The sequence below is a fragment of the Nipponia nippon genome, unplaced genomic scaffold (genome assembly GCF_047370975.1).
Source record: "Nipponia nippon isolate SJK-2023a ecotype South Korea unplaced genomic scaffold, ASM4737097v1 scaffold_3, whole genome shotgun sequence".
Classification (NCBI taxonomy): Eukaryota; Metazoa; Chordata; class Aves; order Pelecaniformes; family Threskiornithidae; genus Nipponia; species Nipponia nippon.
Window position 1 is genome coordinate 39702496 of NW_028262347.1, and position 24108 is coordinate 39726603.

Here is a 24108-nt window from a genome sequence, read left to right on the forward strand (position 1 = left end):
CACCCGAACGGAGTGCCTGCGGGAGGGAGGTAAGAGCTCGTAAACGGCTGCTAGAAAAACATTTTGTTTGAGACCACCTTTGCCAGTCCACCCGAAGTAATTTTACATTTGTCAAAACAAACAAGGTTGAATCTGGAGTTATGGAAATGTAGGGAACTGCCGATCCCATCTCCAAACCACCCATAAAATACTGCAGGTCTTTAAGCCCAGGGTGCAGACGCAGGTGAAGCTGCAGAACGCCTGCCGTGCCACCCAGTCCGCAGAGGAGCTGGGATTGTTGGGAAGGGCAGTGCAGCCCCGGGCAGCTCAAAAACACAGCTCCTGCACACCAGAAAAACGCAAGTATAACAGCAAAGCACAGCTTCGTGTTCCCTGTTACGTAGCTGCAATAGCATCGCGTGTGGTCTTTGGGTTCCTGCTGCTGCTACGAGCCTCGCTCTTGATTCCTGTCTGTTCAAAACTGCCCCCGGGAAGGCTGCGCCCCCTTTTCGTTTAGTAGAATTGGGGTGTCATTTGTAGTCAGAAGTTCCCGGTGGTGGCACTATACGTACTGACAGACCTCTTCATTGGGATAGGTCTCAGCTTATGAAGTGTAAGTTCCCTGAACCGAATATGCTATTACTGGCATGAGGATTTCTTACCAATGTGCTTTTTCTTACAAAACAAACCAGGAATGTCAAGAAAACAACAAAATTCTTTCTCTTGTATCCGTACAGAAGCGTGCCGACCCACTGCCTGGCACGTGGGGTCACGGCTGCAGCAGGCGGGCCTGGCAGAAAGCCCCGTTCAGCCACAAGTGTCCCAGCTGCGTTTCAGCACCCTTTGTCCTTTTACCTTGCCGTGCCTGACAATCTGCAGCACGCGACTGATCACAGCTTTGTGTCACGCTAACAGGGATGCAATCTAAGGCTTCACAAAGGATACATCAGCACAATGTAAGGCATTTTTTGAATTTGGTTTGGGTTTTCTTTTCGTGTGAGAGCAGTGAGGTTAACTTATCTGATAGCCAAGAAGCGGCAAAAGGTTTGGAGATGAGACCTGACCAGCCCTGGCCGCCCGTGCCTCTGGCCAGCATCTGGGAACTTTGGACCATTTCATGTACGTGCTGGATGCTGACTAGGCAGCAGCCAGGAAAGGCTAAGTAGGACATGTTGGGGGAAAAAAACAACTAAAGAATTACGGTGAGGAACAAAAATCTCAAACTGAAGTCTTTAACGGTGCACCCGTTCACTTGAGCTGGGCACCCCTGCAGCACAGCGACCCATCTTTCCTCTGGCGTAGGCACCTACAGGTAGACTAGATCCACCTCAGAAAAGAATTCTGCTTGCAAGCATTAAACAATGAAATGTCTACGGTTAGAATCTGAATTGGTATTAAAAAGGGTCTCGTACCGTGTTAGTTAACCACAACGTAAAGTGGGTGTCTCCAGTGAAGGCAGTTGGGCTACATCTGCTCCAGATATGTTCTGTAGCATTATAAATAAAACACACAGGTGGGCTCTTGCCGTAGCGATGCCTCCTTTTCTTTTTACAACCTTGAAATAGTGGGGAAGTCAGCCCTCATAACTATACAAGCCTATTACTCACCCTTCAAGTAAAACTTTTTAATTATATTTGTCCAGAATTATCAAGCATAAGAAAAGAATTAAGCATAAGAAAAGAATTATGCATGTTGATGACACAGCATGTGCTGTAATAGCGACGAACTAGTGACAAACAGGACAGAAGTGGTGCAGCACTGCATGTCAGAAAATATCCCCCGATCTCCCTAAGCAAGCACAAGACAGCGTGTTTTACCGACTCGCAGCCTCCCCTTGCGTGACATTGGTCTGTCTGAGAAAAGAGATAAGATTGTCCTTGAAGACTGATAAAAGTTCTAGACAGAAACTGTTGGGTTTTTTTGGTTTGGTTTTGTTTTGTTTTGTTTTTTTTTATCCTTAGCAGTTAATGAATTGGTAAGGGAAGTCATTATTTCAAGCATTCCAATTTAATCTCAAAGTCTCAAAGCCATTGGTCGCAAGGGGCTTATTGGTTGAGAAGTGGAAAAAGAAAGTCATAGTTACCAGTTTGGTAAGTCTTGGACTGTAGAAAATTTATTGCTAATTTAAAAAGCACCTTTATTTCCACACAGCCTTAGCAAAATGGTACTGTGCTTAAGACAGGGCTCAATAATGTGATATATTTTTGGGAGAACTACATAAACATTCTATTTTTGTTTCGCTTCAGTTCAGTAAAATCCATTTTGTATAGGAATTAAATAGTTTTCATGCCACATCAGGACAAGACTGAGCATCGATAATACTGCTGTTCAGTGGTACATCAACTGAACGTAGCCATTCGGTTCTATCCTCTTGCATTTTTGCGTAGACATAATTTTCTCCTAATGATGAAGCTAGCTCGCTAAGGATCTCAGTAATTGGGGCGCTGGGTGGAAATGAACAGATATCTGACTTGGCCGGTGGCAGGGCACTCCACTTAAACCAGATTTCTCTTTGCCTTGAAACTCCGGTGCTCACAGGAGGTGAGCACGCTTTGCAAAATCCTGGCAGCTTCTCAGCTGTCCCTCACCAGACCTTGAGCTGTATGCTCAAGAGGGATAACAAGCTCGTCTTGAAAATCCGTCATCACACAAATATCTAGGTTTAAACCGTTGCTGGAATTTTTACAAGGTGCCATGGTTGCTGAGAATCTATATTTGGCCAACGGACAAGTCCAGGCAGTTATCCACTGCTTGTTTGGACAAGTTAGTTGTCATGGAAAATTAGCATTATGCTCCCTCTGCTCTAGCGTATCTTTAAACACTATCTGCAGCGCTCATGTTCTCTAACAAATCTTTGTGATTTTAAAATGTCACCGTGGGCAAAGAAAAAACCTGAGAATTAGAAAAGGGAGCAGACTGAAAACTATTTCTAGTTGAAGTGTAGCAATTTATAAGTACCTATCAAAATAACATACTTCCAAATACCCTACACTTAAAAGATATTCAAAATTATAGAATGGGAGATGACAGAAATATAGGACAATATGACGGCATCCAGTTCTCTTTGGATGTAAAGTTTTCTCCTAGCTTCCTCTCCTAAATATCAGTGAAAAAAAACCAACTTAAAAGGCACAAATGAGCATTGCAAATCAAACTAGTATCCAAACTTGTCATTACCTATCAGCCAGGCAAACAACACTTTTATTAGTGTGTCCCTCAATTTATGTGGACTATAAGCAAGAGGCTCTGCCTTTATTAACCCTGAAATAAATTGACATAACAAAGTTTTCTCTCATCTCTAACATACGCTGCAGCTGGATTTACGTTAGTAGAAGGTTGCCAATCAGGCGTCGGAAGGCTGTTTATCCCCAAACAAGGTCCGATGTTTCAGAACAGGCTGCCACCAGCGGGGCTGCGTGGCCTTGCCCCGTGCGACCAGGGCTGCGCCTCAAAACCGCCGGATGTGTCTGAGGGGAAGTCGGAGAAATGTTCAACATCAACAGAAGATTTTTTAAAATTTTTAGTGAAGTGAGGATCTGTAGGGAACACTCCTACTCTTTTAGGCATGCTGTTAGCAACAAGCCCTGCTCTTCCAGCTCTGTCTCCTCAATGCTTTCAGGTCCACAAGCCACAACATGTTTGTTTACCACAACCAGACGGTTTTTGTGGAGTGGCTGTAAACACGGGACGGGGTAAAAGGGACGATGGACAAGAAGAGGAGGGACGCAGACGAGAAAAAAAGCCTCCGCCAAAGCACAGCCCGAGCCTCCTCCTTCCCGCGGGTCCGGCAGCGCCTGCGGCTGCTGGGCCTTCACCCTGTTTGTCCCTCAGCCCGGGCGCGGCTTTTCTGGGGAAAAGCGCTCTGGCCCTCCATCCCCTCACGCCCCGGGGACAGACGGACGGGCGGGCGGGCCGGCCAGCCCCGCACGGCCCGCAGCCGCCTGCATGAGAGGCCTCGCCTCAGGCCCGCGCGCGGCGCTCCCTGGCGGTTGCCTCGCGGCCGTTGCCCCGCTGCCTGCGCGCGGCGCGGCCGTTGCCCCGAGCCCGTTAGGGGGCGCTGGCGAGACCAGCGGGCCGCGCGGCGCGGCGGCTAAAATGGCGGCGTTGGGCGCGCAGCGCGCTGCGGCGTGGTAGGGCCCCCCCCGGTCCTCCGCCCGCCGCGGGCCGGGCAGCGGAGCGGGCGCGGCTGGTGGTGCGTGGGGGCTCCCGGCTGGCTCGGGAACAGGGGCTGAGGGGGTGCTCGGGGCTGGCTTTCGCGCGTGGCGGCCTCGGTGCTGGGGGAGGGGCGGCTGAAGCGCGGCGGGGCCGCTCGCTCCGGGCGCGGCGCTGAGGGGAGCGCCGAGGCTTCCTCCCGCGGGAGGAGCGAGGCCGGCGCGGGGGGTGTGGGAATGACACAGAGACGGGGCTGTTGCTCCACGCCGCCGCCCCCCCCCGCCTCTGGCGACCGCGGCGACTCAGCCTCGGCCGCCGCCCGCCCGCCCCCCGCGGTGACTCGGCAGCGCCGCCGCTCCTGGTCATGCTCGGGCATGTCGGGCCGCGGCCGGCGGAGGAGCTAAGCCCCGACTTGCCTCCTCTTGGCAGCGCTATATAAGGCCCGGCCCGGCTCGTCCCAGATACCCGGCGCCAGAGCCCGCCGTGTGGGCTGGACGAGGGCACCGAGGTGAGTGGGCACCGCCGGGGTTGGCGGCTGCACCCCCGGGGCTGCGGAGGGCGGCCCTGCGCCCGCCCCGGGGTGGCTCTGCGCGGGGGGAGCCCGCGTTGTGCAGCTGTGTGCCACGTTTTGAGGCTCTTCTCCCCTTAATTACAGGCAAATGTGCAATACCAAGATGTCCTCCCTTACGGATGCCTCTTCTGTCACCACTTCGGAGCAAGAGGCGCTGGTCAGTGGCTCTGTTGGACGCGCGAGTTTTTCATGCTTTTTGCAGAGTTTTTGTCTGCTAATTCAGAAGGGCAACTTTGCTCAGCGAGCGATGGTTAGAGAAAAAGCCAAGACATCCGGTGAAGATGGGCTCTCTTTGATCCTCTAGTTGTGAAGCAGATCTTTCTCATTCGTGGTTGAGAGTTGAGGGTGATGGTTTAGGTCTAGACTCTGTTTCCTGGAGACCTTTGATAGTCAGATTGCTTTCTTTTAATAACAAGGATCTTATGGTCCCATTTGATCATGGTAAGTATTTTGCGGTGGAAATTGTTAACAGTTCATAACTGAAGAGTTGTGGAAGATCTCTGTTTTGCAAAACGTACGCTGTTTGTGAAATAATCTTGTCATTACAACTGAAGGCTTTTGAATTTGGCATCTTCACTTTCTCCTCTATTGGAATTCATAAGCAAGTTGTAATAAGAGTCTTCGTTTGTGTTTATGGTTTTGCATGTCCAGGCTTTGCTTTCCATGGTACAGTGGCAGTTATGCTGCCCTGGATTTCTATGTAAGTCTTCCTGAGGATAGAAGCCTATGTGTTTATACCCGAGATGCGAGTTCAAAACGGCATGTGCACAGTGACAGTTGAAGTGGATTACTTTTTGTAGAAGGGTAAAGCTTAGAAGTGTAGGCTGATAGCAGAACTTCAAAAAAGCAAAGTAACAGAACAGCAGGCTGTTCAAAGTTGATTTTTTCGTTTGTTTCTTCTTTTTTTAAGTCATAATGTGTTGCTACCATCTGCTGTCAGATCTGCGTGGCAGAAGAACTTCATACTTGCAGGAGTCAGGGAGAGAGGGCTGAGGAGTAAAAGGATCTGAACCCATGGGTCTAGTTGTGGATTCAGAGATCTGAAACTGTGCTTTGCCTTCCTATGCTCAGCTGTCAGTAGTAGTTTAGTAAGTTACTGTTTGCTTCCTTTCTGAAACTGTAATACATAATTCAGCACTCAGGAAGGAGTGAATACTTAACGTTGTCCACAGGCTTTTTTATTGTTTTCATTATGTGTGATTCTTGCAACTAATCTCTTGTTAATGCACTAAAACTTAACGTTGGGTTTGGCAGATATTTCAAATGGAGTGTAGGGAACTCCCCCCCCCCCCCACCCCCACCCCGGCTTCCCTTAAGCATTTATTCCTTGTCTCATGACATATGATTCATGCTTTCCTATAAAATGCTTCTTTTCTATAATTTTTTTTCTTTTTTTAGGGAATATATTAGGGTAGCTAAATATTAGCCTGTTCTCAGAACGGTGATGCTGTTGTTAAAGTGGCAATACTAGAATATACTGCACTGGGAACCGTCAGTGGCTCCACAGGCATTTTCTTAGAAGTTGTGGCAGCCCCTGCAGCTTGTTCTCATCTCCTGCACTGGTACTGGCACAGCTGTTTGTGGAACAGTCTAGTGAATGGAATCAGGACACGCATCTGGCCAGAAGAAAAAAAAAAACTTTTCCCTGCTCTGCCTCAGAAATTGTCATAGACTGGCTGCAGGTATAATTCTGCTGGCACAGTGGGTAGGTAGGAGCGATTGCAGTACGATGGAAAGGACAGGGTGTGCTTATCCCAGCTAAGAGAAGTCTTCGGAGGTAAAGCAGCCCAGCTGGCAAGTACAAAACCGCAGCCCCAGAAACTGTCACAGGAAGAGACTAGGAAAGAGGTGGGCCAGTGCTTTGCGATTTGCACTCTGGACCTGACAAATCATCGCAGAGGTCTGTTTGCCTTCCTCCCTCACCTTTGGGAGTCGCTGTAATAAGGAAAGGCATGAAGCTGAATTCCCCAGGACCCAGCCCTGTTCTTGGAACGACCAAATGAATCCTGTAGCTCAAATCGAGGAATCTGTATGCACCAATGAAAGACTGGGGTTTGAGCTAAGATGTACAGTGTATGAGAAGCGTAGTATGATTGAGTTCGTGTTGTTTTCCTTTAACTTTGCAAAGTAAAAAACTTGGATGTGGATAGGTTTTAATGTAGTTGTGTGTTTGTATATCAGATTAATACAGAAGGAGGAAGCCAACCTGTATAAATAGTGTTTTGTTTGGTGAATAACTGGTGCATACTGTTTTTCTTCTGCCCCGCACAGGTTAAACCAAAGCCGCTGTTGTTGAAGTTGTTAAAGTTAGCTGGTGCAGAAAAGGACACTTTTACTATGAAGGAGGTGAGAACTTTAATCGCTAAAGGTAGATTACAGTGAATACAGGTAGATTGTTCTTTTGTTTTGGGTGAATGGGGGGCAGTGTAGTTCACAGCTTATTTAGAAGACCTTAAGGCAAGGTACTGGTTTTACATGCTGACTTGTTAAGTGGTGTTTAGCAAGTTTCTCAAAATACGAACAAAAGTATCTGGTGGTTAGTAGAATAGCAGAGTACTTGGGGAACGATAGATGAAAATCGCAGCTCAAAGGGAGTTTTAGGCAATCAAAGTCAGAAGAGCAAATCTCAATGAATTTAATGTTTTCTCTTAACAACAGAACCTGGGTATTTAATGTGTCTGTCATTTATTTTACAGGTAATATTCTATCTTGGACAATATATTATGTCTAAACAATTATATGATGAAAAACAGCAACATATTGTACACTGTGCAAATGATCTCCTGGGGGATTTATTTGGAGTAACAAGCTTTTCAGTAAAAGAACACAGGTAAAATGGGATTCTTTTCTGAGAGTCTGGTTGTGAAATAATGGAGAACGTAACGCGTATGGCCTTTTTTAACTTTGCATCTTCAAAGATGGTAAGCTCTCTTTTATAATTACATGTAGCTAACTTGCAACGTCTCTTTCTTTATCCCCATCTAAGGAGACTGTATTCAATGATTTCCAGAAATCTGATAGCGATCAGTCAACAAGGTAAGCTAGTTTGGGTGGACCTTTTGTTTTGGGAAATAGTAGTAGGGAAAATATAACTTACATTGATGCATCTTGCATGTAGTGATCAGATAGCATCGGTCTCTCTGTAATTAGCTATTTGGCCTTAGACGCTACCATCCAGAGCGATCACAAATAGTGAATCAAAGCAAACACTTTCTTCTGGGGGAGGAAAAAATAATCTGAACAGCATTTGGGTAATTTTGTCTGACTAGAACCAGAACAAGCACAATCAGAGCTGAACACAAAGAGGACTAAATTGAAAAATTAGTCGTTTGCTTGTATTTCTTACAGATAAAGCCCTCAACAACATAAAAAGTTGTAATACCAAAAATTAGCTTCGTGAGCTTGTGCCAGCAATGAAGTCAGGGCAAATACTTATTCTTTCTGTTAGTGTTCTGTTTTAATTTTCAAAACTGAATGTGGAGTACGTTTACAACTGCACCCTCAGCTATACTGAGTCCTCTTTTAAAAGGTGTGTATACTTAAAAAAGTAGCTTTGTGGTAACTTCGTGGATAGCCGCTCCATAAATGGAGAATTGCTACATACGGTCATCTTTACTGCAGTATAAAAATGCTCAATATAGCTGTAATTTTTCATTAATACAAGGAGTGAATCAGAAGTTAAACAGTGGAAGCCATTTTGTAAATTGGCTTCTAAATCCATATTAAGACACCCTTTGTTTCTGATTCTTCCTAAAGGCAAGTGTTCAGCTGCTGAAGATGGGAAACATGCTCCCTTTATTATCCCTTATTGTTATGCTTGCAAACTTAAATTATCTCTCATATTCTTTTCTTGAAAGATAATTTATTAATTCAGGCTTTGTCTGGTAGTAAGCATATATAATTAACAATAGTTAATTTTTCTTCTATTTAATGTCTTTTTAATTCAGTGTTCCCATAAGATGATAGCTAGTAAAATACACTTTGGAGAGGAAGAAGTGTAAAATATTTCCTGCCTGTATTCTTTCATATCTGCAGAATCCCAGTTAATGCACAGCCTTCATCTGAAGGCATTTGTAATAAAATTCTGAGCTACTTTGCAGTCGAGATTTCTTCTTCCTCCCCACTTTCCCACTTCAGTAACGTTACAGGGAAAGTGCTGCACACACCTGAAAAGCGGAGGACCGGGGTTGTTCTTTCCATTGTTGCAAAATGTTTGGATTGTAGGTTCTGTTTAGAATTTACTTTGTAAATGCTGTGTGCAGTTAACTTCTCTTCCTTGGCTTTTACTCTAATGTTTTGGAGCCTGAAATTGACTTTCTCTGCTGTGCTGTATTGCGGTTTTTTGTTTTGGTCTGGTTTCAGACTCTACGCTTGCTGACACACCTGAGGATGATGGCAGATTTCAGCTTGAAGAAGAAAATGTTGTAAAGGTGATTTTTTTGTTTGTTTGTTTGTTTTTAAAATAAATGTTCTGAGATGTAAATCCTATTTAGTTTTGCATGACAGTCAATGGTTTAGATGCAATTAGTTGATTCTAGCCTTTTACCTCATATTCGTGCTCAGGCTTACTCAGTATTTCTGTTAACCAGGAATCTATGCAAGAGTTAGAAGAGAAGCAGACTTCATCAAACGTGACTGCCCGACCAACGACATCTTCTAGGAGGAGAACGCACAGTGAATCTGGTATGTGCAGATTTATGATGCAGAGCTTTCAGTAGCATGGCCACTTAGGGGGAAAAAAAGTACATTCTGTTGCCTTACTGACTTTGAAAGATGCTGTGAAATAGCATTCATGTTTCTCTGCTTATCTAAAACAAAATGTTCAGTCTGGAAGAAATACAGGATTCCTTGCATTGCTCCAGTATCATGTTACAGTTCAGATCTCTAGAACTGTCAGTAAGATGATGGAATAACTTGTTCCACAGATGTATTAAACTTGTTGACATCAGCAGGACTTAATCAGTTGTGTTGTCTTCATGATGAGAACACTCTTGTTTGTAATAGACTGATGTAGTCAAATTCATTTCAGTTCCCTCTGTAGAGAGCCACAAAATTTTACATTTTGTTTGCTCTCTAAAAGCAGTTTTCATTGGATTTCAATTGGTGGCAAAGATGTCAAAGGTCTGGTAGTAACATGGGATAATGTTGGATATACTTACAGACCTGACCATTCCTTAAGCACTTTTTAAAAAGTCTGGTGACTTAAGCGTGATATTTGTCTCCTCTTTCTCTTTACTGTGGTTATTCAATAATCACTGGCAAATACCTTTTCAAAATGTGGAATGTTTCTTCCGATAATTAGCAAATAACAAGCTGGTCAGCGTAAACCTGAATAACTTTAAATTTCTCAATGGAAGTGTTCTCTGCAGTTCTACTTAAATACTATTCTGTGGAATTTCTTACATTAGTTTGTTCCATCGCTTACTTCTGTTACCTCATGACTTGATGGCTGTAATTACCTGGGCAGTGATAACCTTCTGTCGCTGCATAGAACTTTCTTTTCTTCAGTTGCTCGGGAACATTTTTCAGTTCCTCAGCTTTTGTGTAGTATTTTTTTGTGTTCGTCATAGGCCACTGTTATGTTAGTCAGTCCAAAAACTGTGCTGCGTTGCTGAGCGGTTTGCACTAAATTAAAAGAACGTTTTAATGTTGTAACAAAAACTGGTGAAAGGATGGAAAGTCTCGGTTAAACATCACAACCTGTAATATTTAGGCATGACCCAGAGCACGTAAGGTCCTGTGTTGTGCTTACTTATTGTAGGTTTGATTATTAACTCTTGTCTTTGCATCCATTTATTAGTTTGTTACAACCTTAAAAGTTCTTTTAATATAGTGTTTTTATATACACTTTTTTTCTAATTTATAGGAAATCTTCCTTTTAAACCACTATTCTTGTTAAATTGGGATGGTAGCGGCTCCTTTGGAGCCGCTTATATAGTGTATAGACACCTTGTGGTGATACAGTATCAGTACAGCATGGAGCCATGACAACTAAATGAGGACAACGATGGACAGGAGCAACCCTTGGGCCTGGGGGCACCAAATTTGGTGGGGCTCTCAGGGCGAAAAAAGAAAAGAGAGGGGCTGAGCCAAGAAGCACCAAGGGAAAGTAAGAGAAGTCTCAAAGTATGTACAAGTGTTTTGTTCTCTTTTCCTTTACAATGAAAGATTCAAGACTTGAAGACTCATGGATTGTCAGGGTGTGTTTTGCAAGGCAAGGGAGAAGCTGGGCAATAGAGGGTGGGTGCAAAAGGCACCTGTAGGGGGGCAGCAGGTTCTTGCTGAGGTCTGTTGAACCAAGTTGTCAGGCCTCTTGGGGAGTTTTCACTCCACTGCACTTACGTACTGACTTTGCAATGCCTTTTTTAGTAAAATTGTTTCTTACCAAACACTCAAAGTCAGTGGAGCTGAATTTTGACTTACCTACCCCTAAAATGCTGTCCCCCCTACTCCTTATGCTGCTCTGGGTGGTTGTTTCAAAACGTGATGTATTTAAAAAGCATTGTCTTTTTGCCTTCAAACCAAGCATATTTAAGAAGCACAGCATAAAGCAATGCTTTCAGAGTTCAGTTTTTACATAATATGCCTCGAAGATTTTCTTGCTAGTGTGTGGTGAAAGTCATAATGGTTTGTTACAAAAATCCTCTTGAGTAAATACAATTACATATAGTGCAACTGTTAACTGGTAAATTTGTTGAGGTATCTGAAAGTTGAACCTGAGCTTATCTTGCCTAGCAGGAGGTCCTTTGTATGCATGTGACATGGGAGCTAGTTGCTCTGTCTCCCTGCAAATTCTGGGGTGGACTCAGAAGCCCTCTGAAAGTGCCTTTCTGTCTACTGACTGTAGAGGGAGCTAGGACAATTAAGATCCTAACTGTATTCCTTAAAATTAGAATGGGTTTAATGTGTCACGTGTGAAGTGGACTAAAAATGCTTCCAAATTTGCAATTATTTCATGCATGTGGAGACTGCCATTTACAAGCTGTACTGATGGGACAAGTGGGGAAAGCCAGCCCCTGAAATACTGGTTTCAGGAATGTTTCACGCTTTTCATGTTTCTCAGTGTTACTGTGTCTTTTTTAAAATAAGTTTTTGGTGCCTTTGCTTTTTTTCCCCCCATAACATAATACTGAATGGCTTCATTTTTCTTAAGTTCCTATATAAGTAAATTATATTTTAAGCTTCTGTTACAAATATTCAAAACTGCACATTGCATAGATGTTTTTGGAGTAATAAAAATTCTTGAATGTGCCCAGAAGAAAATTCTTCAGATGATCTGCATACTGACAGAAGAAAACGACACAAGTCAGACAGCATTTCGTTGACATTTGATGAAAGTCTCTCATGGTGTGTAGTCAGTGGTCTGTGCCGTGAAAGAAGCAATAGCAGTGATTCAACAGATTCTCTTTCCATTCCTGTAAGTCAAAGTATTTTTTTTTTTTTTTTGTGGTACAAATTTTGCAAATACCACAAGTGCAAATATGCATCGTAAAACATCATGTTCTTAATTAAAAGCAGCAGTGCCTTCAGTGGTGTCTGAGGAGAGAAAAGAGGCTGAAAGAAAAGTTGGTGTGTGGGTGGAGTGGGGTCTTTCATAGATCTGCTGACAAAGCTGAAGTGAAATTTTTAAAAATATTAACTGTGAATATTCTTTAAAAAACAAATTCTTACTGCTTGGCACAGTATTGAAAAAATGTGAGATATGTTTTGTGTTTTAAAATAAGTGTTTCTTAGAATGCTAAGAGAAGAAAAGCAGTCACAGATGTTCCATAATTCAGAATAGTTGGTGCTTCTGGGCATCTGGTAGTTCCAGTACAGCTTCAGTAACTACATAGTAGTGCCCTGATGATATGCTGTATTCGTTTTCCAAGCCTTTATTGTTTTTTGTTGTTGTTTTCAGCAAACACTTGAGGCAAAGTATCTGTGGTTTATCTGTGGTTAGGTTAAGTCACGAAAGAGGTAAACTAACCGTATTCCTAGTCATAGACTGTATTCTGAGTTGACAGGACTAATACTGTATCTTCACTCTTGCTGTTTTATAATTGTTTAGCCACTGTCTCAAATTCAGGTTAACAAAGTTGATGAGAGTAGAGAATTTAATGACATGCAGCCAGAAGACAGCATCTTCTTGCATCTGTTCTTTCACTTCTTAAGAGAGCCTTTGGGAAATAGTAGCAGCAGCCTTCAAGCTGGCTGTAGGTTGACTGCAGTCTCTGTTACAGAGCTGACAAAAGGCTTTCAGATCTGGCTTTATTGTTACTTACCTATGATTCGTTCGTCCCATAAAAGATGTTCTGTCTGACAGCAGCTGGTCTCGCTTCTTCCATAGCTAATTAAACGGCATCGTTCTGTTTTATCTTATGAGCTATCTTGACAGTAATGGTTATGGATATGGACTAGTGAGGCTGAATGTGTACTTTCTCTTTTTTTCAGGATCTTGATGCCAGTTCATTAAGTGAAAACTCTGATTGGTTTGACCACAGTTCTGTTTCAGACCAGTTCAGTGTAGAGTTTGAAGTTGAGTCTATTTATTCAGAAGATTATAGCCATAATGAAGAAGGACAGGAGCTCACAGATGAAGATGATGAGGTACGTATTTGTTTTGTTTGGGCTTTTTTTGACTCGGGGAGTGGGGGTGAGAGGGGGAAGGAAACTTACAGGAATACTTAATGGTGAGATTCCAACAGGAAGAAGTAACTCTTCAGGTTTATTTCAGGACTGTGTGTGCTATGTCACAAACTGCACCCGTCGTTCATTAAATCAAATCACATGCCTGAAATCTGGAATGTCAGGACTGAAATGGGAAATTATTTTTTTCTGGGTTAGTTTTCTGTTACTTCAAGAGGTGAATCCCTCATGGCAAGATTGGTTAAGTACCAGAGGCAGAATTTGCCAGGGACATACATGATTGTGGCACTTGAAGGGCTGGATGGGTCTGCCCGTACTGATGTACACCAGGTTATAGTGCTGCGGAGCTGCACCCTGAGGTAAGACAGTGATTTGGAGGAAGGAAGGATTGAGGTGTGCCCGTGTTCCCAGCAGCAGTGTTGAGAATTGCAGAATGGTTGAGGTTGGAAGGGGCCTCTGGAGGTCATCTTATCCAGCTCCCCTGGCTCGAGCAGAGCTGATTGCCCAGGACTGTGTCCAGATGACTTTTGAACATCTCCAAGGATGGAGGCTTCACAGCTGCTCAGGGCAACTTGTGCCAGTGCTCGGTCACCCTCACAATGAAAAAGTGTCTCCTGACGTGCAGACAGAACCTCCCGTGTTTTAATTTGTGCCAGTTGCCTCTGGTGCTGTCACTGGGCACCACTGAAAAGAGCCTGGCTCCGTCTGCTTTACGCCCTCCTTTCAGGTATTTATACACATCGATAAGATCCCCCTGAGCCGAGATCTCCAGGCTGAACGGTCCCAGCTCTCGCAGCCTTTCCTCATGTGAGAGCTCTTCCAATCCCTTAATCATCTTAGCGGCCCTTCGCTGGACTCTCTCCAGTAGCTCCGTATCTGTTATGTACTGGGGAGCCCAGAGCTGGACGCAGCGCTCCAGGTGTGTGTGGCCTCACCAGCACTGAGCAGAGGGGAGGGTTCACCTCCGCTCCAGAAAGCGGTACCTTCTATCTGTCTAGTTTACTTTTTTTTTTTTTTTTTCAAACTGTGTGTTACAAGTGTGAACAGAATTCTTTTCCCCCAAACCAGTCATCAAATTTTGTGGAGTTACTTGCTAGCATAAATTAACGTATATGCCATTTGATTAAAAGTCTATCAGATTAAAAATCTATCAGATTTTTAATTGAATGCCAAAACCCAGTTGCATCGATACTCTTTTTTTTTTTTAAACCAGGTGTATCAGCTGACTATTTACCAAGATGAGGATAGTGATGCTGATTCATTTGATGAAGATCCAGAGATCTCTCTAGCTGTGAGTAAAAACTTGACTGGCAAAGCATCATAAGTTGGGTGAACTGACAGAGTAGATCAAGGAATATAGATAAATTGTATTGTTACCAGTGTGGGGGGTTTTTTTGTTTTTTTTTTTTACATTAAATCGACTTTTTCTTACATGCTTGAAGATTCCAAGACAATATTTTAATTGTTGAACATGTGACTATTAAGGAACCTTGATATTTAAAAAAAAAAAAAAAGAAAAAAATTAGTAAGCTTCTTAATCTCTTAAAAACAAAATACTAACTTACGGTTTCAGTGACTTAATGGAAGGAAACTATTTGGAGCGTAAATCTGACTTTTTGCACAAAATGCAAAAAGAAAAAAAAAATCTTATGTATGTTTAGAAAACTCTTCCTATAAATCATAATACCTATTTTTATTGTCCAACCTGAATGAAGAATCTGTAGCATACAGATGTGAAGGCAAACTTGCTTTCAGAACAGTACCGTAAAAGTAATAGATTTTGAGGCTTTTTCTAAATTCTGTGAGACTATTCTTGAAGTGTGGGAAGAAATTCAGGGGTTTGAGGCCAAGTATGTAGACATATGTGAAAAAAGTGCACACTGGAATTAAAAAGCAGTGTATCTTTTTATTCATACTTGCTTTTCATAGTCAAAGCTTGAACAAAGCTGTTGTCCAAAACTCCCTGAAACATTCTGGTCCCTTGACGGTCTGTAGGACTGAGGGACTTGACTGTGTGTGTAAAACACAGGGCTAGCCACCACCTAAAAACGTAGCCTGCTCACGTATGGAAAAATACGTCTGTACGTTATTTTTAGGAATTAAAATTGGTGTCTGCAGGTTTTGATGTCGCTGATGTTAGTTAGGGCTCAACCCAAAAAGTGCTTCAAATCTTCTAAATGAGTTTTGGTTTGGTTTTTGTTTTCATTCCCGCTACGGCATGGATTATTTCTAAGAAGGGTCTTTCTCCTTAAAAATGAAGTGTGTTCTTAATGAGATGGTGTATTTTCAGTGTAGCACATGCAGTAACCTCCGACAGTGATGCAGCCTTTTTTTTTTTTTTCTATTTTTTTTTGGTTTTGGCTTGTTTTTTAAATGGCTGGTGTTTTCTGTTCTCTAATGCTACTGTGTCAGAGTGCCCTCAGCCGGCCATTTTGCACACCAACAGCTTTGCATCCCATGGGTTAACTGTCCCTTCAGTCTTGAATAGCTTCCATTTCAGAAGCCCATTGTTGAAAATAATGGGAACGGTGACCGTTTTATCAGAAGTTTTTCATGAGGTTCTCTGAAGACTTTTGTGGTCTGGTTTCTTCAGTTTTGCCTAAGCAATAGTAAATCATTATTGTTCTACCTCTATTTTTATTTCACAAATCTACTGCAAGAAGAAAGTAAGTCAGAGAGTCTTTTAAAAATCAGACTGTTTTAATTTAGAACCATAAAATGGGACCAAACACTGAATGGAATTGTTAAATTATATACAAGTTGATAGCTCAAGATAGCTATTATTTTGGCCGTAATAAATTGTTTGTAATCTCTGAATACTTCAGTTGTAAGCATTCCAAGTAGGTTAAGCTGTTCCAACCTTTAATTCACTGAAGGATTACTGGAAGTGTCCTGAATGTAGTGAAATGAATCCTCCGCTACCACGCCATTGCCACAGATGCTGGGCCCTTCGTGAGGACTGGCTTCCGGATGAAAAGAGTGATAAACTGGTAAAGGGCAAATTAGAAAGTTCCTTCCCCCTGGAGTCTGAAGAAGGTTTTGATGTTCCTGACTGCAAGAAAGCGAAAATGACTGAAGATAAAGAACCAGCTGTAGAGGAGAATGAGGATAAAGCAGTACAAACTTCCGAGTCGCAGGAAAGTGAAGATTATTCTCAGCCATCGACATCCAGCAGCATGTTTTGTAGCAGTCAGGAAGACTACAAGGAACCTGAGAGGAGAGAAATGCAAGACAAAGAGGAAAGCACGGAATCCAGTCTGCCTGTTACCAGCATAGAGCCCTGTGTCATATGTCAGAGCAGACCTAAAAATGGCTGCATAGTACATGGCAAAACGGGACACCTCATGTCATGCTTTACGTGCGCAAGAAAACTTAAGAAGAGGAACAAACCCTGCCCGGTGTGCAGGCAGCCCATACAAATGATTGTACTAACTTATTTTAGTTAGATGGATGTTGACTGGAAAGCAGCAACAGGAACTTCATAAACTGGTTAAGAGAGTAAGAAACTTATTTTTGTATGCTTATTGGAAAATGAATATTTTAGGTCTCTTTACATTTGGTATGAGAAGTAATTGCAGAAATAAATGCACTGGAGTTGTTAAGAGGTTAATCTAATATTCATCAGTCAACTTGAAGATTTTAAATCCCTCTCGATAGAAGGAACCGATTCCTGTAAACTACCTGCCTTTCCAAGTGCTTTATGTTCCCTACACATTAGTGACGTTTGTTTCACTGGATTAAATACACACAGTAAAAACCCAAGTTCAGTGGTTATGAGGGGAGGGACATGTTGAAGAGTTTGTTAATGTGAGTTCCTCCTCTTAAGGTTGAAGGTTCTCCAGATTCCAGTGTCTGTTGCCTGGTGAAGACACCAGGCTCGATCAGAACCCGCCGAATAAGTCCATAAAATAAATAAATAGAAGCTTGTCTCCCTCATTCACGAAACTTAAATTCCTCTAAGTGACTAAATTATGGGGGAGATCTTGCCAGGAAGTGGGGGAAGATGCGATAGAAAATCATGTAAGGTTTGGGAAATAGAAAAGGGTCTTACAGGGTGCATTGCAGACTTCAGGGCTGCGTGTGTCCCGAGAAGTCATTGATCCAAGTTCAGTCTTACAGTTCTCTCTTAAACATCCTCAGAAACTGGCTTTTAAAATGCTCTGTGGGTTTGGAGGTCTGTACTATCCTCTTTCTTATTTCAGCAGCGTGAGAAAAGACTTGAACAGGCAAGATGAATGAAGGAGATGCTACGTAATGTCAAGTCAGGCATTATTGGGGGCAATCTTATTTTCTGTGCTTGTTTTTTGACCTCAGCAGTGCAGCATGCAGCTTGATCACTACATTCACTTGAACAAAAATAGTCAGAAAAAAACCACACCTCCATCTGTCGAAACAAATAAGCTGTGTAGTTCTAGTTCATATAGACGTTCTTTAAATTCAGTAGTCTTTCCAACTTACACTGTTTTTATCTGTATCACGAGAATTGTGAAAATCTGTTGCGAGGTATTTGGCCAGCTCAAAATGGGTCTCATTGGACCTGTCCTTTACTGCTTTTAGCTCTTGTCTCCTCACTGTACTTTGTGAAAAACGTTGTGGAACTTACCCGTTCTGTGGTGCGTTCAGAGTAGGCAACGTGAGTATGTTTTTGTAAGCTAAGGTATCTTCAGGGTGGAGTTAGATCACTCACCTGAGCTGTTTTTCAAATGGAGAGTTTCTGTACCAGTGAGTTGTATTTATCCCTTTGGAAAACTAGATTACACAAGGGATTGTACGTTTTTAGCACCTTTTAATTTTACAGCTGATCGTCTGCCCAATAGGGAATGGCAAATGAGTAGTTTCAGCCTCAGGGGGAGTGCCAAGAATGGAGATGTAGCCTAAACGCAGGAATCGCGCTGCGTTACCGCCCTGCAGGCCAAGGCTCGGCAGCTTGCTTAACACCGCCAGTACGGAACTGTCGATGCCTGTGTGCGAAGACTTCTGCTGCTGCAATTGCCCTCATGTCGGAGCTGAAATAGTTACTCTAGTATAAAGTCTCTGTAAACCAGGGCTGCAAACGCCTGGAATACAAGGAATTGCCTAGGAAAAGGACCCAACGCTGTCCAGGAGAGACTCGGCAAGCCCTTTGTTGTTACTTGCCTGCGAAGAAAAACCTTCATAGGTAAAGCCTGAATTACCGGGATCAGTCACGATTTGTTCGTACATTTGAGTTAATTTTTGAAAAGTACTGCTAGAAGATGCTGGTATCTCTGAAGTTTTACCATAATTTATTTGAACTAAACAAAATGTAAACCCCAGTTGTATATGTTTCTTCAGATTCTTACGTGCAACTTTCTTGCCCCTTGTAATTTGTAAAGTGACAGCAGGAAGCTGGAAGTTCTTGAAGTTCCTTGGCCAGCAGTAACCTTTCATGGGTTTCATGGGGTTTGGTCATCCTTCAGCCTGAGATAAAGGCGGCCTGTCGGCAGGTACTTAAATTTTTCAAGTAGGGATGCTTCTAATAGATGGTTACCTGCCTCAATTCGCACCGCTTTCTGTTTATTTTTCTTAATTTTTGATTTGATAAACAAGCGCAGTGAAGCTTGCAGAGGCGCTTCCGTTGCGCATGCAGGCCAGAACCAAACAGCAGTCGTATCACGGTCTGGAATCCACAGCTGAGAGAGAATTGCAGACGTGTATTCAGGAGAAGCATTGATAACGTGGGGACCCGACTTAAAAAGCTTCATCCGTTACATCGTCTCCTATGCCGTACGCTTTTTCAGTGGGGTGCCTTCTCTGCGGGCACGGGGGTGGCTGGGTAACTGCAGTCCTGCGAGCGCAGCTCTTCTTGCCTACTTCCTGCTGGGACAAAGGTACCATCCCGCTCGTGGTGTTCTCTGCCATTCCCCTTTAAGTGATCTCCGTATTTAAAAAAAAAAAAAAAATAAATATATATTTCAGCTCTCAAAAAGGCCTGTGTGGTCAGAGCAATGATCCTTGCTGTTCCCAGCCACTCAGCTTTGGGATTTTTCTTCAAAAACAATTTCAATTCCTACTAATGCTCTATGCTTTGGCAAAAGATCAAGGGAGAGAGCATGCAGCATACTGAATTTTCCCTTTCGTGATCTAAAATTGTGCTTCCCTAGCACGTCTTCTCTTGCGGAGAACACCCTGGAAGTACCCTCCGCTCCACACACTGCTGAGGAAATGGCTCATTTCGAGTTCTGCATCCATGGCCAAACGACCGTGTCGGAGTGAAGCTTTGTTTTCAGTTATATTTTCTGGCTTAATATTATTCTTAATAACTTAGTAAAACTTCGGGGGGGGGGGGGGGGGGGTTGTGGTTGTTTTGGTTGTTGTTGTTTTTTGTTTTTTTTTTTTTCCTCGAAGCATGCCTTAAGAATAAGGGAGCGATGAGCATTGGTGTCTATTCCGGTTCCCGTTGGAGACGCTGGCAGGCGAGCACGCCTGTGGGGCTGGGGGTTGCGTGTGCGATGGCGTGACCCAGCCCCAGAAAGGCTGAACCCCCCGGGGCTGCCTCCGCGCCCTCACCCTGACCCGCGCGCGGTACCCGTGGGGCGAGCGCTGACCGGCCTGGTGGTACCGCCCGGTGCTTTCTGGCCTTGGGCAGCAGCCCAAAAGGCGGCAAGATCTGAGCGCAGCAGCTGACGATTGTTCGTACTTGATGATAACCTCTTTGAGATCCTTATTTAATATGGCACACATTTTAATCTTTAATTTATTGAGGTTTTGTAAATATTCTTGTGCTTACAGTGAGCGTTTTGAGCTTTAATTTATTGAATTAGTCTGTTGGTACGCGTGTAGATACATAAGTATGCATACTTAGTAAATCACAGTCACGAGAAAAATATTTAAGAAATTGTAGCATTAAAATAGAAATATTCAAATTATATTCAGACTGAGAGGGGCACAGGAGGATTTATGGCTTTGTTTTCTTTTTTCCTTCTCTTAAAACAACTTCTGTGTTGAACCTGAACAACATTTATTAAATAGGGATGGAGGCTGGTGCAATATCAGCAGAGTGAAAATATTTTGATGGTGTTTGTTTTCCTTTGGAATACTCTTGCATCTCTGAGAACAGCCAAGAAGGGAACTGACGGTCTGGGAGATGCGGCGAGGTGATGAGAGGTTTCAGGGTTAATTGGCAACGGGTGGTAATCGCTTTTGCCTTTGGACGTGTGACAGGACAGTTGCAGGGGTGGTCAGATACTGAGAAAACGTGAGAGGACGCAGTTTTCAATAATAGTCGTAGTCTGTTCCTTCGTGCATTTTGTGTAGGTCATAGTTATGTACAAATGCTACAAGAACTCGCGTTTATTCTTTTTTATAAAGTACAATAAACCCCCATTTTGATTAAATACGACTCTTTCGCTATGTAGCTATGTATTAGCATTGAAATTCAACTCTAGACCCAAGGAGGTGAAGTGCAAAGTGAAGCCCTCGAGGCAGATGGCAAAATGGCTTTGTTTCCGGGTCTGACATTCCTCAAAAAGGCTGGGATCATTGAATACTAAAATATTTGAGAACCCTTAACACTGCGTCTTCACTTAGGATTTAGTAGTTATGAAGTTTGCTGCTTTTGTCCTTCAAAAAACCTGCACAGCTGAAACAGAAGTAGCTGGATTGCTGATGACACTGAACAGTCAGGCCGCAAAGATCGTGCTTTCTGTGGAGCAGCACCCCTTGAATGTTGGTGGTTAGTGCTGCTAACGAGCAGGCTGGAAGGAAGGCGCCGTGCCGTGCCGCGCCGCGCCGCACAGGAGGCTGGGGCTGCCGTGTGCATTAGCCGGTGGATGTAGAAAGGGTAAAAGTGCTACAGAATTTTAACTGATGAGAAGCGTTACGTTTATTCTAACAGCGTGGTACAATTTTATCACAGAGTTACATTTGCCGTAGATTTGTTAAAGCGCCGCCGTCGCTGAATTGCCCGTGGGTGTGAAGCCTCACGTAAGACTTCAGGCAGATTTTTCCCCTTGAAGACTGATACGAGTGAAAAACAATTCCTCAGTTTTCCAGAAAGCGTCAACAAGAATAATTGTTTCAGAAAATTGTGTTCTTGTAAAATAGAGATTAGAAAACTTTTAGAAGCATAATGAAACTGAATAAACTGAAATGAATAAATAGGACTGATACAGGGGTGAGGAACTTCCCCATCTTAATCTAAAGCTGCTGTTAGGGTGTAACTTTGGAAGTAGAGTTTATAATTTTAAAGCAATTTATTCAACGCCTTAACTTGCCGCACGTATGGTGGGGCAGCAGCTATCCCAGGAAGAGACGACCTTTTGTTGTGCAACACTGAGCCGAAACAGGGCCATTTGCCGTTGCGGTGCTTCCCCGGGGGAGAGCTTTGCAGGCGCGGACGGGCAGCGTTCATACCGGCGCTGAGCTCCGCTGGCCGCTCTTGATGGTTCGTGGTGCCGGCAGGCGGACCCGGGCCTCGAGCGTCTGCAGCGTCACCTCCGCGCTTCGCAAAGCGCGTGGCGCAGCGTGTCCGTGCTCTTGGCGCACACCCCTGACGTATCCTGCTTGCAGCTCCCGTAGGGCAGTGCTTTGCTGGAGCACGAGCTCCCGGGCTGGCGGGGAGCCGGCCCGACTGACTGGACTTTTCCAGCTCATCCGTAGCTGAGCCGAAGTCTTACGTGTCGTTTAAAGGTTGCACGAGCAATGTAAAGCAAAAAAACCCCAAACAAATCCCCTGAAACCTGAGTGTGAGGGAGCTTGTAACAGTGGATTGCACTTACTGAGCATGAAAAATTGTTGCTTTCAACTAATGGATGCTTTTTTTCATTTAGCACAGATGCACCGAAAGCTTCAAGCGAAAGCCTCTCTGTAGTGTGCGTATATATATATATTCTACGTGTAAAACTTGTCAATGATCCGTTAAAAGGTGTTGTCTCCCCTTTTGAGTAGATGTTGTTTTAACTTAACAGCCCGACTGCTAAAGGACGGTCCTTGGTTTTGAGCTGAACCAAGGGCCGTCAGCACGCCGATTACCTAACACCTGGAATACCAGACAGCTTTTCCAACAGCAGAGTCTCGCTTTGTTGTCTGCCTGCGCGTAGTTGGAATGACCGTGCAGCAGCCTGGGTTATAGTGAACTTAAATAACTATGCAATTTTGCCACTAAGCCTAGATGGACACGCGTTCGAGAACCTGTCGTGGTGCGTACCGCTGAGATAACCAGCGCGTGTACTACCACGGTAGGGAATCATTACGATGGAAACGTCCACTCAAATTGCACAGAATATAGATCATTTATGAGAAGAATTTTGACGTGTATTGCGTTTGTCTTTTTGCTTTTCAGTTTTTCCTTTCCCGCGGAAACTAAATACTATGTTCCATTTAAAAGCTTTAAATAAAGATCTGTTTATATACTCCTCAGTGCTCTTTTTTCACGTCAATGACTTGATTGTTAGAAGTTCTGCTACTTGGTTTTCATACGGATTTTTAATTCCGTGTAACTTGGTCTGCAGGCTCTTTCTGCCCTCTCTCGGCTGCTGGGCCGCTGGCTTCTCCTAGATTTCCCGCTTTTAGGAAATTTTAAACCTCAAGGGGGCTCTCTGGTTCTTCGTGCTGTAAGTGACTGAATCGGAACCGAGCGTCAGTGGAGGAATCTGAGGATAATTATGGACTCCGCTGACCGGTAAACAATCCACAGCATTTCGGAGGGGCAGAAAAGGTAGAAAATTCAAATGGATATGATGAAAACAACAGTCAAAAACCAGTATCTTGCACACAGCCCTCACTGCAAATCAGCATTGCTCTTTCAGTTTCTAAAGTGTATTTACAACTCGACAGGCCGCACCGAATCTAACCCCCTGGCAGGCGAGTGGCTGGTACCCAGGCGCCACAGCCCAGCTGGTAGGGCTCGGTGTGACGTGTTTAAAACAGCCTCAAAAGATTAACCGTATTCCTGCAATTTTGTTTACTCTACACAGGAAAAGACGGATGTTTCCAAAGATAATCTCTTCTGGCTACTTTAGAAATGGGTTAAGAAAATCTTAAAATAAACACAGGGGATGGTACTAACTGGCTTTTCTTGATAATTTTTGTGTTTATTGGCTGCTTCAGAGGGCCCTGGAAGTAACTGAAACGGGGCCCGCCCCGTGCCTCGCCGAGCGCGCGTGACGGGCGTGGCCCCGAGAGCGCGGTAACAGGGCAGCGAAGCAGGCTTCAACCTCTAAAGCCACTGCTGAAACTATTCAGATTAAAGAATTCTAAAAATTGTACAGGGTTCTGTTCTATACCAAATTCAGCAAAAACCGGACGACAGCAACAGTATAAAGCTGTCGATGACCGTTTCCACCTTGTTGGCAACAGCTCTGCCTCACACGAAGGCAGTTTTGGGAGACCCGAGTTACTCTCTTTGGCCTGACGGCACAGGTTATCGCCAGGCTTCCAGCAACACGGCCCTTGGGCGCGTACTTACATCGCGTTTCCATCTTCTCATCTTACGACGTGCCTGTGGTACCGGTCCTTACTTAGCCCAGCCCTGAGCAGCCTCATCTCTCTGGGTAAGAAGGAGCGTACGTAAAAACGCCGTTCCCCGTTTCCAGCAGCGGCTTTGGTAGGAGTGGTCAGGAGGGAGCTGGTCGCTTACAGTTGTGGGTAAGGAAACCTGAGCTTGCATGAAAAATGGGCAGTGCAATCCTAGGCTTTGTTGAACTCAGGCAAACTCGTCAGCATGTATTTGTACTTTCTGCATCAAAATCCTACAGTTATTGCCATAGGCTGTACAGATTTCTTCCGAGTAAAATACTTACATGGAAAAACACGATAGT

At 43.8% G+C, this 24108-nt stretch overlaps 1 protein-coding gene across 4 annotated transcripts; it reads left to right on the top strand.

Annotated features, from left to right (window-relative positions):
* The first annotated feature begins 4034 nt into the window (after positions 1–4034).
* Positions 4035–22704, top strand: MDM2 (MDM2 proto-oncogene). Of its 4 annotated transcripts, none has more exons than XM_087767923.1 (12): positions 4035–4171; positions 4561–4639; positions 4787–4859; positions 6974–7048; positions 7399–7532; positions 7689–7738; positions 9065–9132; positions 9292–9385; positions 11959–12119; positions 13136–13291; positions 14544–14621; positions 16207–22704. In XM_087767923.1, exons 3-12 carry the CDS (start codon positions 4791–4793, stop codon positions 16774–16776), a joined length of 1455 nt encoding a protein of 484 aa, XP_087624049.1. In that variant the 5' UTR covers positions 4035–4171; positions 4561–4639; positions 4787–4790; the 3' UTR covers positions 16777–22704. The 4 variants fall into 4 exon arrangements, with proteins under 4 accessions (XP_087624049.1, XP_087624051.1, XP_087624050.1 ...); XM_087767925.1 differs by having other exon boundaries at positions 11962–12119; XM_087767924.1 differs by having other exon boundaries at positions 4080–4109.
* Positions 22705–24108: the final 1404 nt, after the last annotated feature.